The sequence below is a fragment of the Notolepis coatsorum genome, assembly GCF_963971535.1.
Source record: "Notolepis coatsorum genome assembly, chromosome: 8".
Classification (NCBI taxonomy): Eukaryota; Metazoa; Chordata; class Actinopteri; order Aulopiformes; family Paralepididae; genus Notolepis; species Notolepis coatsorum.
This window is the reverse complement of record NC_140172.1, coordinates 9,606,246-9,626,694: the sequence shown is the minus strand read 5'-3', so window position 1 is coordinate 9,626,694 and position 20,449 is coordinate 9,606,246. Positions and strand designations below refer to the sequence as shown.

At 42.6% G+C, this 20,449-nt stretch overlaps 2 protein-coding genes across 2 annotated transcripts in view; both read right to left on the bottom strand.

Annotated features, from left to right (window-relative positions):
• Window positions 1-7,883, bottom strand: part of LOC311232913 (uncharacterized protein) — a gene marked incomplete at its 3' end in the record, with an annotated part of 41,748 nt that extends 33,865 nt beyond the window's left edge. Inside the window, exon 1 of the mRNA XM_084319746.1 lies at window positions 7,795-7,883. Within this exon, the coding sequence (XP_084175872.1) occupies window positions 7,795-7,846 (52 nt within the window). The 5' untranslated portion in view covers window positions 7,847-7,883. The remainder of the gene's footprint in view (window positions 1-7,794) is intronic.
• Window positions 1-17,844, bottom strand: part of LOC311233289 (uncharacterized protein) — a 447,587-nt gene extending 429,743 nt beyond the window's left edge. Inside the window, exon 1 of the mRNA XM_084320232.1 lies at window positions 17,796-17,844. The gene's annotated coding sequence lies outside the window, so the exon portion shown is untranslated. The remainder of the gene's footprint in view (window positions 1-17,795) is intronic.
• Window positions 17,845-20,449: the final 2,605 nt, after the last annotated feature.

The following is a 20,449-nucleotide window of genomic DNA, read 5'->3' as shown; positions in this document are numbered from 1 at the left end:
TAGCCCGAAGCTAACTAACTTTAGCTGCGAGCTAACTAACTTTAGCTGTGAGCTAACTAACGTTAGCCGCAAGCTAACCGTGGAAACACTCACAGCGAAGTGACGCCACGACACCAGAGTGGGGAAGGGGGGTATATTGACGAGGCTTGACAACAGAGGTTCAAAGATGACTGTTTGTGTTCAATAACAAGCCAGGAAAATAGAGCGTCTGTGTCAACTGTGCCGTGCGTCTGTATTGCCAACCCATAACATGACTTTACATCCTGGTCCCTGCTGGGACATACCAACTCCACACACCACTGTGGGGGGGTTTATATAACATTCCCCATTCCATTGTAACATCTCCTCTCTTTTTCTTTTAGATAACAGTTACAAAATTCCTTAGTGCAAATCATTATTAATACAAGTAACCCCATAAACGTCCTTATTTAAAACCCTAATAATATTTTCTGTGACTTTTCCTTTTTGATAAGAACGTCTAGTGCTGGTTGAGCATATGCATACTTTATGTTGATGGCCTTTGTCTATAATGTGGTCACAAAAATAGAAAGGTTTAATTTAGAGGTGGGCATAGATTTTTCTTTAATCTAGATTAATCTATCTGCAATCCTGGAGTTAATCTAGATTAAAATGGCTCATTTGAAGTCTGCCGAAGGCATTCAAAATATGTGTGTTCTACCCAAATAATGAACAGAAGTCAGTCCTTACTTTTTCTTTCCTCCTTATGTTTCTCAGGCCAGGTGGGCCACCATGAGCCCATCTCCCGTTTCCAAAATGCATTACAGACTGTTTGAAAAAGCTGTTTTGCTATGATAATTGGTAATGCAATATCAAAATAATGTTCAATAAGATGTACTTGTGTTTAATAAATTATTTTATTCAGAACACAAATAATGTTACCAGTAGGCTTGGGCGGTATGACGGTATACCAGGGTATTTCGAAATCCTGTCTGTATGATTTTCAATACCGTGACGTCACAGACTGTGTGCCAAATCACAGATGTGTTGCTTGTAGTACACAGCACGTGCCAGCAGAGGGCAGGGCAGTCTGTCTTTCCCTCTCTCAGTCAGAGCTCAGCAGAGCCACGAGCGTGTTCCTGTGGGTCTTTCATCTCGCTTGTGTGTCAATCTACACGACAAATAAAGATTTAGGGCTAGATCCACAAAGAATGGATTGCACGGAGCAAGTTGCACCCTTACTTACAATTCATTATGAATTGAAAATGGGCGACCCTGATGTAAACAAGACGAAAGTCTTTCTCTGGTCTGCATCCCCTTAACAATTGTGTGTATTGATTTTATTAACAGATTGCAGAATGTGTACAATACAGTACAGCTCAATACACACAATTGTTAAGGGGATGCAGACCATAGAAAGACTTTCGTCTTGTTTACATCAGGGTCCCCCATTTTCAATTCATAATGAATTGTAAGTAAGGGTGCAACTTGCTCCGTGCAATCCATTCTTTGTGGATCTAGCCCTTATTCTTCTATAGAATGCGGTTATGGACCGGTGGCCGTCCGTTTATTAAGGTCGAATGGATGGACCATGATTGAGGAATCGGGAAACGGAGGGTTTTTCTAGCGTTTTGAAATGGATTCGTGCATGAATGTGTTCAAGTTTCTTTAATAGTTGTCATACAGAAGTACAGAATACTTTTATACAAAATGCTTCTTACTGTTGCGCTCCAGAGACTGTGCAAGACAAGATAAGTATGAAATAAAATAACATAGTAAAATTAGAAGTAAAAATGAGGTCACAGTGTTCAGTTTAGACATATGTACAATGTTCGATGCAGAATAGACGTAGTTACCATACAATATACAATACTGTGCAGTGTACTAATATACAATACTATATAGTGCAAGGCAGAAATGGAGAAATGGGACGAGGTGCAATTTAGGTACAATTCACAGTAGGTGTACGAGTTGTAGTGCAAATCCTTTATCAATAAATATAAAGTGTAAGTGTGTTTGTGTGATCTAAAGTGTGGAGAGTGGGTGCTGCAGTGTGTTGTTTGTTTGAGTGAGTGTGTGCGTGTGGGTGTGTGTGCTGTGTGCATTTGATGGTTGTTGCATAGTGATTATTGTTCGTTTAGCGATTATTGTTCGTTTAGCAGCCTGATGGCCTGGGGATAGAAGCTTCTTCTGAGTCTTTCTGTGCTCGCCTTAAGACTCCGGTATCGCTTGCCTGACCGCAGCAGTTCAAAGAGGCAGTTGTTCGGGTGGCTCGAGTCCTTAATAATTCTCTTAGCCTTCCCCTTGCACCGCTTGTTGTAAATGTTCTGGAGGGTGGGAAGCCCCCCTCCAATTGTGCGTTCGGCTGAACGTGTCACTCTTTGTAGTCTGCTACGGTCTTGTGCAGTGCTATTCCCAAACCAGGAGGTGATGTTGCCGGTCAGGATGCTCTCTATTGTACATGAGTAGAAGTTCCTAAGGATCTTCTGACTGACTTGGAACTTCCTTAGGCGCCTGAGGAAGTAGAGGCGTTGTCGTGCCTTCTTCACAACACTGTCAATGTGTGTGGTCCATGTCAAGTCCTCGGATATGTGGGCTCCGAGGTACTTGAAACTGTTCACTCTCTCAACCGGTGCCCCGTCGATGCTGAGGGGGCTGTAGTCCTTGACCCCCGACCTCCTGAAGTCCACAATCATCTCTTTTGTTTTGCTGACATTCAGGGAGAGGCAGTTCTCCTGACACCACTGTGACAGGTTCTCTACCTCTTCCAGGTAGGCCCTTTCGTCGTTGGCAGAGATCAGGCCCACCACTACTGTGTCATCAGCAAATTTGATGATGGTGTTGTTGTTCCGCTGTGCTACGCAGTCATGTGTGTACAGGGAGTAGAGGAGGGGGCTCAGAACACAGCCCTGGGGGGCCCCTATGTTGAGCGTGATGGATGAGGAGGTGCAGTTGCCGGCTCTTACCACCTGGGGTCTGCCCGTCAGGAAGTCCAAGACCCACTGGCAGAGGTCATAGTTCAAGCCCAGGTCCCTGAGCTTGGCTATGAGTTTGGAGGGGACTATGGTATTGAATGCTGAGCTGTAGTCGATGAACAGCATTCTCACATAGTTCCCCTGCCTCTTGTCCAGGTGTGATGCTGCTGTGTGCAGCACATGGGCTATGGCGTCCTCCGTGGACCTGTTGGGGCGATATGCAAATTGCAGAGGGTCCAGGTTGATGGGGAGGGAGGAACACATGTAGCCCTTCACTAGCTTCTCAAAGCACTTCATGGCTATGGAGGTGAGGGCTACAGGGCGGTAGTCGTTGAGGCAAGCGGGCGTAGATTTTTTGGGTACAGGGATGATGGTGGACTTCTTCAGGCAGGTGGGGATGACAGCGTGTTCCAAGGACAGGTTGAAGATGTCAGTGAATACCGGGGCCAGTTGGTCGGCACAGACTTTTAGGACGCGGCCGGGGATGCCGTCCGGTCCTGCTGCCTTCCTGATATTCACTTTTTTAAAGATCCGTCTCACCTCATGCTCTGTTACCCTGAACACTGAGTCTCCATCAGCAGACCCCCCCCCCCCCCCATTGCCGTGGTTTGTAGGCTGGTGTTGTTATTCACAGCCTCAAACCTCGCATAGAAGGTATTGAGATCATTTGCTAAGGAGATGTCACTGTTCAGTTTGAGGGGGGTGCCTTTGTAGTCTGTCATTGTTCTGAGGCCCTGCCACATGCCTCTAGAGTCAGCCTGTTCAAACTGAAGTTCAACTTTATCCCTGTAACGCCGTTTTGCCTCTATTACTGCTCTCCTGACGTTGTATCTTGCCATCTTGTATGTGGACTCGGGACGTGTTGTTTGGGTACCGGTAAGTTATGTTATGTTATGGTTAAGCGTATGGAAGATGAACGTACGAGTTATGAATGCCGGGAGTGTATGTTTCGTAAAGCCTTCCAGTTCGACTGTGTATGTGCGTATTGGCTTCGGTGATTCACTACAGGGGTTTAACGGCTTAAGCTGCGTTTTGATTATCACTTAATCAATGCAGAATAAATTTTGTGCGTCTGTATGTGTAGTTGTGTACTACTGTCGTGAGTTTGTGAGTCACATTGGTCTAATTTCAGCCTCCGTTATACGTTATTTGTTCCGTATGACTCGTTTCATATGTGTGTCTCGAATGTGCGCGCTGATTTGTTTAAGTTGGTAACGCGGGTCGCTAAGGAATTTAGGTTTGAAGTTGAAGAAAGTGCACTTTTAGGTTGAAAGAACGGCCCTAATGTCAACGTGTTTCAATATAACCGTTATGTATGGTGATAACAAGTATATTGTTAACTTAGCTCCGCTACCCCCCCCCACTGATGAAAGTCATACCGTCATAATACCCATACCGGGGTGTGATGTCAGCAAAGTATGACGGTATGAAAAAAAATTATACCGCCCAAGCCTAGTTACCAGTACAGTCACTCGGTAGCTATGTGACATGGCTTGACTCAATCAGTCCAATCTCTACTTCTCCTTCTTCCATCAGTCACTCAGGCAGACCAGCTTGTTCACATTGGCTGGTGACAAACTAGCTCTCTTCTTCTGTACAATATGGCCTGATAAAGAGAACAGTCTCTCGCATGGGACAGTTGAGGCAGGGGTCCCCAAGTACTTCAGGGCAATGTGGGCCAGCTTACCATAGACAGCAGTGTGGTCTGACCACCACTTTAGTGGACACTGATACCTCTCCACAGTAGGGCTGGACGGTATGGTCTAAAATGTATATCACGGTATAATTTGATGTATAGACGGTAACGGTATATATCACGGTATATTCATCTATCTTAAAATGTCTATATAAATGCTTCTGAAGGGGTAAAACACTGGTATGTCAGCTATTACTGTACTCTTGTATTACTAGGACATATTTCACATAGTACAGAGGTATTTTAAGAACATTTATTGTGCAAAACTGCAATAGAAAAATGCAAAACCTTTTCTCAAGTGTCTGCTGGCAGGTAACGCATATCTAGGATTGAGTTTTGACCATGTCTATCGACAGTTTGAAAAGGAACCATGTCCTTACTAAGGCTGTCAAAGTTAACGCGGTATTAACACGTTATCACCCGATTCTATTAACGCCACAATTTTTTTTACTCACGATTAACTTTCAATAATAAAAAAAATAAATAAAAATATTTTTTAAAAACAACGTATCGAATCGAAATGAAAACCGAGACCACAAAACCGTGATACGAACCGAACCGTGGATTTTGTGAACCGTTCCACCCCTATGAATAACCTATCTTGAACAATTCTAAGGTAGTTTTAAGTTATTTCTCTGGCAGCATGCGCTAATATGGATTCCGGCAGCGTGCACGCAGCACAGCACGGCTGTTGAATTTTTTTCAAGGGGGAACACTGAATCCACACCATCCACGAGGGTAAATTCATAACCTCACACATCTAGAAACCTAAGAATATTGTATCTATGTTGCAGAGTCTTCAATCTCTGGACCAAAAGATTTCCTTATGGATTTATTCCCAACTTTGACCAGGGACGCCCCGCCCCTCCAGAAAGAATTATTTAAAAAAAGAAAATGTATTAAAAAAAATATATACATATTTTCTTTTTAACTTTTTTTTTTATTAACTGGATAGTTCATATAAGCCATTCTCCCTTTCTGTGTGTGTGTGCGCGTGTGCGTGTGTGTGTGTGTGTGTGTGTGCGTGTGTGTGTGCCCATCCCAACTCTGGTCTTTGGCAAGTTTGATAGTATTTACTATTTACTGAGGATGGCCAGATAATGTTGATATTTAAACTTAAAAAATTATTATACAGAGAGAAGCTTCAGCAAGTACAAAACGCTGCTGACCGACAAAAGACAATCCCTCACTGAGGAAAACACAAAGGCCTAACCATCATGTATCACAATGGTGAGCCAGAGATGGGGAGAAGCATGAACCTTTAACACTTTGGTTGCCTAAGGTTAAATTAATGATATACCATAGATTGCCAGCGCTATTTGTCTATGGAGAAAGTCCCCTTCTTTGCAGGGCTATAACTTTTTAAATTCTATTGCTACATTGCCATTATTAGGGCCCATTCAAAGTCCTATATGTATTGTTCATTGTGTAGCAACGTTAAACTTTTTCATTCACATATTCATAGTAAAGTATGGTCTAATGTATAAGTATGTTTTCATCTCTTTCTGCAGCTTTCTCCAGAACGTGATATATAGCCCCAAATGCATTATATTGATGATGAAATACAGTTTGATGGCAATCAGCGCGATATAAAAAATTCCAACTAGACGTACTTCTAGAAGTTACTACACGTCATCTGATGTTGACCGGATGGGCGAGGGGGCGTTTATAATTCCGTGGGCAGCGTTATACCAATCATCTAATGTGGGTCAAATGTTGATAATATCAGTTATTATCGAAGACGGTAACGTTACACGCTGAAACTCACCCCAGTCTCCGCGCGCCGTTGGGCGATCATCGTCGAGTAGAAATTTTATCATTATGGGATATATTATTACCCGGTCCATCTCCAGCTTGTATAATGGTATATACGTCCAAATCATGTTGTTTATCGAGTTATTGGCAATCGATCGCTATGTAGTGTGACGAGCTAGAGTGCCGGAACCTATCCCGAGTGGCCGGAAGCAATACGGACATCTAGCACAACCTCTACTGCGCTTCCTGTTAAGCGGTTGCGCGATCGGCCACCAGATGGCGCTCCTGAACCGCCAGAGAGCTCAGTGGGTCCTGCTGGTGTATCTCAGGCCAGCGGAGGGACATTATGAATCCGATCGCAGATTTTTGAAATATTGATATAAAGACGACGTACAGCGTCCCCCGGCAACTTTAGCATGGCCAGCAAAGACGTCTAAAGACGGCTCCCGGCAGTCAAAGTGTTAAAGGACATCTCTTTGAAATAAATTACATTTTACAGTTTTTTCTGATTTCTTTTAAACAAATTATTATTTTGTATTATTTAACTATTTAATTATTATTTAGTTATTGCACTGCACTGGCAGAACTGCATTGAACTGAATTGGAAAAAAGAAACCTCATAACCTAACTGGCACTGAACATTGAACTACACTGGCACTGTTTGCAGATGTACTGTTATTAAAGTTAGTTAAAAACATAATTTTGTATCGTTTTCTTTGGTTAAATCCAAAGGAAAAAAATATAAAATCAGAAAACAGTGTCTAACTCCAGGGTAGATGGCAAATAAGCTAATTTCCCAAAATGTTGGAGTTTTCCTTTAAGGTGAGTTAATAAATTCACTCTGAAAATCTGCTCCGCTCTGATAAACTAACTCTTGGTCAGAGCGTCCAGTGTGCACTCTGAGCCCTCAGAATTTCCGAACTTGAGTTTGCTCGCTCTGACACTGGTTGTAATTAGTTATGAGTGTTGTATGTGCCTCCCTGTATTGTAAATAGTTCATGTGTGTTGTCACTACTGTATGTATAATTGTAAATAAGTTAATTTATGTGTTGTAAATAAATATTGTTAATATTATTTACCTAATTTATGTGCAATCGTTTCATTTCAGCTCAGTGTAGAGAAATGCACCAATACTAACAACCGCCTTACTGCGCGCGTCTATGACGACACTGTTGACACCACGTATCCGTGACACGCGCGCCCCGCGAAAACACTAGTCATTTTGGGGGCCTACCACCCGCCCTGAAAAAAATCCTAGGGGAAACACTGAAATGAAAATCACAGATTGGGGCTTAATGGAAAGAATGAGAGGAGGGAAAGCTATGGACACACAGACAAAGAGACAACTGTGCTGCAACAGAAGAAAGACAACTAGAGAAAATAAAGACAATAAAAAGAAAAGTAACATACTGATATCCTGATGGTCTGTGGGCTCCTCCTTCAGCCCAGTGGAAATATCCATGGTTGGGTCTAGTGTGTCCTGAGCCTCTTCCTTCTTAATCATCAGTTGGTCGCTGGGTGGATTTGGAGCAGAGGGAGACAGCAACTAAGAACTTACAGTAGCATGGAAAAGTATTTGGCCACTTTCTGATTTCCTCTGTAATTACATCCTCCTTCCTATTGACCCAAGATGGCGGCGCATACACAACACGAAGGGAAACAGCAAGCGCTCAAGGGCTCGGGAGGTAGAACGGTTGTCTGGTAATCAGAAGGTTCCTGGTTCGATTCTATTTCTGTCTCCACAGTATAGACAGGGGCCATCCTTTTGGAGTCATTAGACAAAAAGATTAGCAATATAATCAATTTTAACGTGTGAGAAATGCAGCCAATCAAGTCACTTTGCTTTGATTTCTGGTACGCATGTTTCTTGGTAGCAGATAGGAATTTGAGAGGGTAGATCTGGGGCAGAGGGAGACCGCAAAATAAAGTGCACCAAATAGTTAGGCTACATGTGAACAGAGTTTGATGAAATGAAAGAATGAGAGACAAAGCTATGGAGACAAAGCTATACAAATATGATAGAGCAGAGGAAGGAGAAGACAGAATCAAGATAAGAGAAAGAAAGGTAACCTGCTGATATCCTGGTGGTCTGTGGGCTCCTCCATCTCAAAGGAAGTATCCTTGGGTGGGTCTAGCGCAGGGGTGGGCAATTAGGTTTGGCGGCGGGCCAATTTTTCCCCAAGCCATTGAATGGCGGGCCAGAACCAAAAACAATGGCTAATTTAATATATAATATATAATAACTAACTGAGCTGATCTGTCTCCTAAGTATTCACATAGTAAAATTGTGGGGCGGCTTTGGCTCAGGGGTAGAGCGGGTCGTCCAATGATCGAAGGGTTGGTGGTTCGAATCCCGCTCAAGCCCATGTCCATCCCATCGCCGTTGTGTCCTTGGGCAAGACACTTAACCTACTTGCCTCGTATGAATGTGTATGCATGTGAATGAATGTTGGTGGTGGTCGGAGGGGCCGTAGGCGATGATTATTCGCCACGCTTCCGTGAGTCTGCCTCAGGGCAGCTCTGGCTGCAATTTTAGCTTGCCACCACCGGTATGAACTAATAATGGACTCTGTGAAGCGCTCTGGGTGTCATGAAGAGCGCTATATAAATCCAAGCCATTATTATTATTATTATATTAATAAAAGTGACAACACAGCGTATCCCTTGTTCTAATTTATGTTACTTTAAAAGGTGATGCGTCTGTTGTGTTCAAAAGAACTTGGATACGACAATAACACCTCACCGATAGTGAGGCATTATAGAGCAGTGGTTCTCAACTGATGGGTCGCGTGGCCATTTTGAGCGGATGTGTGCGTGGAGAAGAAATTGAGGGGGAAAGTGTTTTATTTCGCAGTCTACAGAATTTCTGATATGATATGATAGGGCTGGGCGATATGGAAAAAAATCATATCGCGATAACGATATGATAATTTTATTTTATTTCTCGATATCGATAATTATCGAATTGTTATAAGTATAATTTTTTTTTTTTTTTTTTTTTTTTTTTTTTTTAACAACAGATGTATGTTTATTTTGCAGCAATTCTTTGTCATTGCCGCCATCTTTAGTGTTACATCCCCTCACACTCCAGTTCTCAGGCTGCAGCTGGTTTAAAAGCTAAAGTAAACCGGCTTCTCTGCTGGCTGTGGCTCCAGAGGAGTTGAACAGTTCTGGCTCTGCTAGTTTATTTTCGATCTTTTGGCGCTTTTTTGGTGGACAAACCACCGCACATGTGCACTGTGACTCGTGACTGGAGTTAGGGCTGGGCGATATGGCCTAAATATGATATCACGATATTTTCTGACCTTTCGGCGATACACGATACACATCACAATGTTTTTCTTTTTTACCCCAAACGATTCATTATGAGGCTTACCAAGACAGTATTTGAGTTTGCAAGCTAACATTAAAGACAAAATAAAATACCCATGCATTTAGCATTTTTATATTATATATTAGATTTAGATTATTGGATTATTAGATTATAATATATTGCATATATTTAGCAATGAGATATTATATGATTTAGATATGAAATATGATGAATTGAAAATGGGGGACCCTGATGTAAACAAGACAAAAGTCTTTCTCTGATCTGCATCCCCTTAACAATTGTATGTATTGAGCTGTACTGTACCCATTCTGCAATATGTTAATAAAGTTTTAAATCAATCAATCAATCAATAGCATTTTAGCATTTTTATGAAACTACTGTATATTTGTATGTCTCTAAATGTTTTGATGAATTGAAAATGGAGGACCCTTATGTAAAAAAGCCGAAAGTCTTTTTCTGGTCTTCATCCTCCTGTACTGTATTGTACCCATTCTGCAATATGTTAATAAAGTTTTCATTCATTCATTCTGACGGACAACAGAATAATTTTGATTGACAGTCGAGTCTGCCAATTACGTCACACCGCTTGCACCCGCCCTGCTGTTCTTAGCACCAATCGGCAAGCGCCATTAGTTTTTGACTTCCTGAATGTCCGGTGTGCTGACATCAACAAAGCTACTTACATTAGCTCCCCGCAACCGACTAGTAGGAGACCAGTGCACCACAGGATGACTAAATGAGCCATAATGATTTTACCTCAACGAATGTTATAATAAAAGCCTTTCCATACATCTGTCTGATTGAAAACTTTATTAACAGACCGCGGAATGGGCATATCTCAACACAGGCTGAGATATGAACGAGTAACGTGTGGACCAGATTGACGCGACACAATCCTATTGGGCAAAACATCACGATATCCACGATACGTTGAAAAAGTGTATTGTTAATGAACTGTACCCGATATTTATATAATATCGTCATATCGCCCAGCCCTAACTGGAGTCTAGTTCTGCTAGCACACATAGCCTACTGTGTACAGACGGTTTCAAAATGTATTTTAAATTAGAAAGCAAACAAAATAAATGGACAAGAGAAAAAGAAATCTGAATTTGGTCAGTATTGTCATTTGGACAAGCAAAGCCATTACTTTAAGTTGCAGGCAAGAAAGACAAGTCTGTCCACTGTCTCTGGTTTTAAAACTGCCCTGTTGCAGGTAAAAAATATATATATATATATATATATATATATATATATAAAAAAAAAGAAAAAAAAAAACGATTTTTCGATTTTTTTTTAATTTCGATATTCGATATCGATTATTAAAATATATCGCGATATTTATCGTTATCGTTATATCGCCCAGCCCTATGATATGATACATTTATTTATATTACGCCCCCTCAACCAATAGTTACATCGGCCCGGGGCGCATCCCGGGAAAGAAAGAGAAACTAAAAAGACAGAAAAAATACATGCAGGCCAACCAAGCCGATAGAGAACGGACAGACATAATACACCAGTCATACTACAATACAAAAATAGCTCATGGATTGTTTATGGCGAAATGGTGGGCTTTGAGCATGGCCTTAAAAGGTCCGTAGAGTGCTTGCAGATTTCGCTGCACTTTTATTTTGAAGCACATTTCCCATGATGCAGTGCGCGTGCAGTAGCAGTTTGCTGCCAGCGTTGTCATGACAGTAACACTAATGTCATCACATCAGTTACCGCTAATTGATTCAAGCATTTGTAAACATGGCAAAACGCAAATACGATAAATATGGGTTTTCTTACATTGAGGACAAAAGAGAGGGACAAAAACCTCAGTATGTTGTGTGCAGTGAAGTGTTAGCACATGAAAGCATGAAGCCATGAAGAATGAAACGCCATTTACCGTTAGCTAGATACTGTTAGACAATGCCTCATGTATTAAACTAAAAGTGAATACTTGACTGGGTCATTTTGTTTAAACAGTAACGTTAGCTAGGTAGCTAACGTTAGCTCACAGAGGTCCCATGCACTAGACTAGAGCAGACTGTTGCCGGAGGCAATAGGAGCCTCTGTTGACACGGGTCTGGGAGGGGCAGGGGAGGAGGAGGAGGAGGGGCCGTGCGCTGCAGCTCTGTGTGCCTGAGAGAGAAGTCAGCGAGTGAGAACTCCGCTAAGAATTGGATCATGTTTTTCTATCGGTTTTCACGATCGGCGAAAATAAAGCATTATCGGAATTCACCGATCTCATATTTATACTGAATATCGGCCGATACCGATCGCTGGCCGATCGATCAGGGCATCACTAATCATTGGCGTTCAGTTACAGCTATATTGGCCAACATTAGCCAGCCAGCTACTGCACCACGAACTGCCAGCCAGCTGGCCACCCCCAATCCAGCCAACCGTACAAAATACGATCTCAGCCTAATCACATAGATTTGTACAGTTAGTTAGCCATTCCATGCGAATTAATAGGTAGCGCGAGCCAGTATTAGCTAGCTAGTAGCTAGGTAGCTAACGTTAGCCAACTAAGAACGATAGCTAGCTAGCCAACAGCTGCAAGCCTGCAACATATCAGCTGTTGATATAATGAGCCAATCCGTAGATAGCCAGCTAGATAACAAGACAACGCCTCATGTATTAGACTAAATTCAATCGTTTACTGGGCCATTTTTGTTTAGGCATAACAAAAAATATTGTTTGTTTCCTGTTGGTTGTCAGTTAAGGCCATGGGTAGGTAGGGAATTTATTTTATAAATTTTTTTATTTTATTCTTTCCCATGGCGATAGGGAATTTCTTTATTTAATTAAAATGTTCACAACAACATGGATGCATGTACTCTGCCAGCATGTGTAATATCCATAATACTAAAGGTTTGACTAAGATTTCTATGAAACTTTATTATATAAAAAAAAAAAAAAAAATAAAACAATTTATTATTACAATTTTTTTTAACTCATAAAATATATTGGGTCGCACCTAAATCGGCAGGGTCGGTCGGCAACCGGAAACAAACAATTTTTTTTAGGCCGTAATGATTCAGTGATGTTGAAAGGAGAGCTCTCGAGGCTCTGCACTTGGGAAGCGAGTGAGAGGATTTTGTGTTGACAAGACAGGTCCGGGAGGCGTGAATACTTTCGACAACAAATGTTTGTTTCCGCATTCGAGTTTTGCGCTCTGATTGGCCAGGTCATGTGACATGTGCGCCAATCGTGGGACATGTGCGCCTATTTCCGGGTCTAACAGCCTGCAAACTACCTGGCGTTCTATTGCCATGCTCTAAGACAAACTCTAACCTTAACCAACTTCGAAAGAGCGCCTAAGCTTAACCAGTGTAGAAACTTGCGGTCCCACGATTGGGCGTACATGTCACATGATGACCAGAAATGACCTGGCCAATCAGAGACGCGGAAACAAACATTTGTTGTCTAAAGTATTCAGGCGTCCGGGAGGGGAGGGGGGCAATGCCCCAGCAGCGTGTGTGCGCGTTTGTCAACAAGGAGAGAAGCTGTAGGAGAGAAAACCGTGATGTACGTGCATCCAAGCTGACTGCTGTTTTTTAAGAAACGTCTTTTATTTTTTTACACAAACGTTTCTGTGCGCGACAGATTTCAGATGTGCGCGGGAGCATTTGGACATGTGCGCGCACAGGCGCACCTTAGAGGGAACATTGGTTGGGTGGGGGAGTTTTTTTTTTTTTGCATTTACCAGGGCCCGTTTCTAATTGCAGCCACCCGTAGGTGCTCTTTGAGAGCGGTTTTGAAGGAGGGTAGGGATTCACATTATTTTACGGCTGTAGGTAGGGCGTTCCACATTATTGTGGTGGCCTAGTTGCGAAATGTGTTTAGTCCATTGTTTGAGCCGAATCTGGGTTGGACGTGATTTGTGGAACTCCCTCTGGTGTTGTGGTCATAAACTTCACTGACCTTGTTACTCAGCTGATAAGAGTTGTACCCTTCCTGCTGTCTTGTAGTACAAAACTTGTAAGTCGCTTTGGATAAAAGCGTCAGCTAAATGACCAAATGTAAAAATGTACATGGGTATCTTTGTGGTGTAGTGTATCTTGAAGACCAGGCCAATTGCAAGTTGCTGTACTCTGTCGTCTACTCTAAGCCATCCTAGATTGTCAAAATGGGCAGGGGTAAGGTGGGTTTTTAGGAGTAAGGCCAAGCAGTAGCCTGACCAGTTTGTTTTGTGATGTTTGGAGCCTTGTTTTTAGGGCCTTTGAGGTGCTTTGGTACCATGAGGACGTGCAAGCATAGTCGTAGAAACCTTGAATGAGTGCTCCTGTTAGTCTTCAAGGCATTCTTATTTACCAGAGAGGAGATCCTGTACAAAAATCGTGTTCGTTGGTTGCCATTTTGTCACAGGAAAGATTTGCCTCTAGGATGGAACCCAGGTAGGTAATTTCATCTTTCCTTGTGACAATATTGTCACCCACTGAATAGGGATGCCCGCCGGACGCGTGAATATTAAAGGCAACCAACTTGTGTTCGGCTTTTCTCTGATTGGCCGCGCCCCCCGCCCCCACGCGCAGGCAAGCGCACGTCCCAAATGAAATCCAAGGAGCAAGCGAGCGGCAGCGCGGCAACCAACTTGTGTACGCGTTGGGCTGCTGTTCCAAGTCCAACTAACTTGTGTTCAGCTGCGGTAGCAGTGGACATACAGTACACCTCCTATCTATGTTGGGATTATGTTTGGTCATGACAAAACAATAAAAATCGCTACTGTTAGTAATGCTGCCACCACCCACTTCAATGACAGAGCTCTCATATTTGCGAATGCATAAACTATATCTTAAATTATGGCGATGTGTCTAATATGGCTGTCACGAAGTCATTGATAAGCGACAGCCATATTAGACACATAGCCATAATTAAAGATATAGTTTATGCATTCGCAAAATATGAGAGCGCGCCGCTGTCATTGAAGGGCTTCCTACAACAGAGCACCGCCGCTGCGCTGCTGCTGAAGCTGTATCAAGCCGGCGGCGGTGCACGGACGCCGGGGAAAAACCACCGTGTCGCCCCGCTGGCGCTTCAGGCTCAGCAGCTTCCACGGGCGAAATAACATATAACGTTACAGTTCCACACTGATGTACAGTGAGTGTCTAATATGGCTGTCGCGAAGTCATGCCTCTCCCTCTGAAAGCCGATCCACGCTGTGTATCATAGACTACCAGATTCACTCGTGTATATAAGCCCACACAGTTATGAAATGCGCTGAACTAGAAAGCGTAACGTTATTATGTTTCGCGTTCCATTGATTAACGCCATTACCTGCTGTGCTGTAGGAAGCAGAGGTACAGTAAGTTACAGTAGGTGTAGGTTACATGTTTAATCAAAGCCCATACAATTTTTTAGATGAATGATTGTGGATATAATATAGAAAACACATCATTATGATATTGTCAGAGGGAGAGGCATGACTTCGCGACAGCCATATTAGACACTCACTGTACATCAGTGTGGAACTGTAACGTTATATGTTATTTCGCCCGTGGAGGCTGCTGAGCCTGAAGCGCCAGCGGGGCGACGCGGTGGTTTTTCCCCGGCGTCCGTGCACCGCCGCCGGCTTGATACAGCTTCAGCAGCAGCGCAGCGGCGGTGCTCTGTTGTAGGAAGCCCTTCAATGACAGCGGCGCGCTCTCATATGCATAAACTATATCTTTAATTATGGCTATGTGTCTAATATGGCTGTCGCTTATCAATGACTTCGTGACAGCCATATTAGACACATCGCCATAATTTAAGATATAGTTTATGCATTCGCAAATATGAGAGCTCTGTAATTGAAGTGGGTGGTGGCAGCATTACTAACAGTAGCGATTTTTATTGTTTTGTCATGACCAAACATAATCCCAACATAGATAGGAGGTGTACTGTATGTCAAATGTCGGTCATGTGGTGGAAGTGTTTAGTACAGTCACACAACAGAACACCGCTGTAGAGTACAGTCACACAACAGAACACCGCTGGTTCGACCAGCGCTTTTGCCGCGTCTCTCTTTGCGCGAGGGCGTGTGCTAGTGGATTGATTGATTGGCCGTGTGGCCAATCAGAGAAACGCTGAACGAAAAGCTGAACACAAGTTGGTTGCCTTTAATATTCACGCCCCCCGGACCGCGTGTAGCTGTTCCGCAACAGTAAGTGACTTCCGGGGTAGGCCTGATTGGCCCCGACAGGCACGTGACGCGCAACTTTCTCTGCCGCGCGGCACGCTCCGCGGAGCCCTTACGGAATTACGTAACCGTCCAAATACGTCATGACTCTCATTCGGCGCTATAGCTCACCTGGCAGAGCAGCGGTCCTGCGATCCTGCGGTCCGTTGTTGGTGAGTTCGAATCCCATCAAATCTTTTTTTTTTAACGTGATTTTTTTTTTAACGTGTATTCTTTCGCCGGTTAAGGTTAGGCATGGTTAAGGTTAAGGTTAAGGTTAGGCATTGTTTCGGAGTTGGTTAAGGTTAGAACGGTTAAGTTTAGGCGCTGTTAAGGAGCTGGTTAAGGTTAGAGTTTGTGTTAGAGAATGGCAATAGACAGCCTATTTCCGCGCGACAGCTCTCAGCAGCCTCGTTGCGCGTCCTGAGTTTGCCGCGTCACATGCCTGTCGGGGCCAATCAGGCCTACCCGGAAGTCACTTACTGTTGCGGAACCGGTACACGCCCCCGGACCCTGGTTCTAAATGGGAACCGGTACTAAATTAGAAAAAAACAGGGTATTGATAGGCTCCGACGTTATCGGTACTGCTATAGATACTCTAGAAATTATTATTATTACGATATTTTTTTCGAGGAATTTAAACATTGCAAACTATCTCTCCTCTCTCTGTCTCTGCACGAGAAGCGAGGCGCAGCGAGCCATTATTACACACACTCTTCGCGAGCCGCTCACACTCACACATACGGGTACTTAAGGGAGGTGCCTGTCCGTGGCTCCGTGCTGCTGAAGCGCGCTGCACACAGACAGCTCTGCATGCGCTCGTCATGGCGGAGAGAGAAAAGCGCTCAAAAGAATGGGTATACTTTACGAGAGTAGATGCCGACAACGCACGTTGCCACAAGTGCAACAAAACATTTGCCAGTAAGGGTGGCAATACGAGCAATTTATCAAAACATCTGTTGGCAAAACATAATATTAGTGTGCAGAAATGCACCGTTTTTGACTGCTTTGCTCGCAGTGTTCCATCTGCATCCACGTCCACTGCAGGTAAGCCAAGATATGGAGTTAGCTAGGCTAATAACGAATTATTGCGAATAGGCTAATAAATAAAATATAATTGCTTAGCTAATTGTTTAGCTACAAATATATTTGAAAGATGACAACTTTTTATAGATAGTCAGGCTGAGGCTGCAGCCACCATGTCCCAGCCCACCCCTCCTCCCTCTACCACCACCGGTCTCAGCCAAGCCCAAAGTCCCTTCACCCTAGCAGCTAGAGGAAGGATGACAGAGGATAGGGTGAAATAGTGTCACAGTCTCTACTAATAAAATAGAGTATTGAACCGTTTTTAACAGCTGGGTATTGGGTGGGACATTCTGATTCAAGTACTTTCTAAATAAAATAGAAAGTCCCAAAATAGTTAATTTATCTGACTGCTTGTATTAATTGATCAAAAAGTAGCCATGTGCAGTAATATCTAATATAGTTATATAAAAGAATAATAAAGCAATGGCAATTATGTTCTTAATTTTTTTTATAATTTTTTTTACCAATTTAAATATATATATTTTTTTACTAATAAACTAACCTACACTGTAACACGCAACACTTTGATGAACATTGTTACTCAGCTGATAGAGTTGTGCCCTTCCTGATGACTCGTCGTACAGAACTTGTAAGTCGCTTTGGATAAAAGCGTCAGCTAAATGACTAAATGTAAATGTATCTGGAGAAATGTAATATTTTATTGTGAAGAAAATTACGTCGCTGCAGTTGACCATGGAGATGGTAAAGTACTATAAATGTAAAACATTTGGCATTTTTTACAATTAAGGTGGGATTGTACAACTTCAAGGCTCCTTTCGAGTGCCGCTGCTGCAAGGAGGAGCAATAAGAGGAAAACAAAGTAAACATAATTGTACTTACAGATGTTGTGGTGTCCAGTCTGCTGTCTGTTTCCACAAGAAGAAGGTTTTGATCCAGATGTTTTGAGTAGAAAGCCTTGGTCCAGTACAGTTCCGTCACAGAGACTTCACACTGTAAACACACAAAGCATTTGTTGAATAATCAGGGCTCCAGACTAACTTTTTACATTGGTTGCACCAGTGCGCCTAACTTTTTCATTTAGGTGCACCAGCTCATAATTTAGGTGCACCCAAAAATGTCCACTGCGCCTTTTGCCGCTGCAATGATACATTTTAAGCATTACCTTTACCATTACCTTTTTTGTCAGTTTCCATACACATTAGTAATTTCGTAAGATGTTATGTAAATTATTGTAAAAAATAACATTGTATTACAGTTAGCTCGCAAAGTCCAATCCTTCACATTTTTATGTCTATTTTAACACATTCAGCTCAGCTCCAGTTAGAGCTATCCCCAAGCCTGTTTTTTGGATTCAAACATTCGCCAGGGTTTTTCGAACGGATGTTCGAACCATCGTTTTTAATCATGCAAACAATTTGCTCCTAAATAGGGAGGTGTAGTCTGATGTCACTTTGGACCACCTGCGAGGTCCACCCATATAGGGATTTATCTTTGGGAAAATGGATTATCGGCTATTGTAACAATTCTACCTCATGAACATTTGGAACGCTTTCCATTTTTGCACAAAATGAGTTCCCTTCTATCACTAACATTATTTGTTAAGCATTTTTGGTTGAAATAAAATTCAGCGTTTTTTTTTTACAATTAATTGCGAATATTTTCATGTTGAGCTATAGATTGTGGATGAATACGCACAGAAAGGTACACCATGCAAATGTTGATGCTTTATTTGCTTTAAACGAGACAATTTAGAAATGGGCAATGGGCAAATGCATTGTGTTTTCAAGATGATGGACCGGCCGGAAACAGCAATCATGTAACCACTACACCTCCCTATACTAATAGTCTTTCGGGTATTTTATTTTGAAAAATGGCCACTTCCGTACTGTCGAGTCTTGACTAGCAAAGTTTAGGCACATAACGCACATTGCTGCGGTTGAGTAGTAGACGTACAGACTTACTGGTAACAGGAGGCTTGAATAACGTTTGAATGATAATCCATTTTGTGAATACATTTGTTGAAACAGCTTTGTTGGCCGATGGCTCCTGCTATCTTAACGTTAGCTAAAGCTAAAGGGCTACACTCTAACGTTACATACCTTAATTAACGTGTATAACATACCTGTGTAACATTAAGCAGCTTGTGTTCCGCTGGGAAAGCATCACTGCATACACTTTGTTTAATCCAAACGTCCATTCGGAAACGTATTATGAAATGAGACGCTGTGCTTTTTTTTATCGTTTCAATTCGGAAAGTTGATGCTCACATGGCTTTTTTGTTTATCCCGTCATTCAGCGAATAATAATGGCAGGGTGATGGTCAGAGCCAATCAGAGGCAGATCTGGGCTGGTCTTTGCATAATGCACGTGTTATAGCCAATCAAAGGCAGAGATTTAAAAAAAAATTGAACGCACATGGCCACAGGGGAAAATACGCTAAACACACATACACACAGACAGACAGACCTGCTGGGAGCTGGGAGCACCAGTGCGACAAGGGAAAACATCCAGTTGCACTGCACTGAGTTTTGGTCGCAAAACTGATAATCCAGGAATTTATGTGGAGTGTATCGAGGCTTGTGTTGATGACGTGTGGTGATGTTGAACCTCACGCGCCGGTCGTACCACGTGACTCAGGACATTTGGCGCATGATTCGAGATAATGGGCCAACGAAACGCAATAGTCTCCAATGACCTCACATTGTGTCGACTTAGGCATTTATTGCGTGTTTGTTTGCCATCTGTTCCAGCTTCTTTTTTTGTGATGGAACCAGCTAGAGGAGAACATTTTGATCCGATTTCTCATAATAAGGTATGCACATAGTAATAACTAACTGAGCTGATCTCTCTCCTAAGTATTCACATAGTAATAACTAACTGAGCTGATCTCTCTCCTAAGTATTCACATAGTAATATTAATAAAAGTGACAACACAGTGTATCCCTTGATCTAATTTATGTTACTTTAAAAGGTGATGCGTCTGTTGTGTTCAAAAGAACTTGGATACGACAATAACACCTCACCGATGCTGAGGCATTATAGAGCAGTGATTCTCAACTGATGGGTCGTGTGGCCATTTTGAGTGGGTCGCGGATGAGTGCGTGGAGGAGAAATTGAGGGGGAAAGGGTTTTATTTCGCAGTCTACAGAATTTCTGATATGATACATTTATTTATATTGCGCCCACTCAACCAATAGTTACATCGGCCCGGGGCGCATCCCGGGAAAAAAAGAGAAACAAAAAAGACAGAAAACACATGCAGGCCAACCAAGCCGATAGAGAACGGACCGACATAATACACCAGTCATACTACAATACAAAACTAGCTCATGGATTGTTATGGCGAAAAGGTGGGTTTTGAGCATGGCCTTAAAAGGTGCTTGCAGATTTTGCTGCACTTTTATTTTGAAGCACATACGTTTCCCATGACGCAGTGTGCGTGCAGTAGCAGTTTGCTGCCAGCGTTGTCATGACAGTAACACTAATGTCATCACATCAGTTACCGCTCATTGATTCGGGCATTTGTAAACATG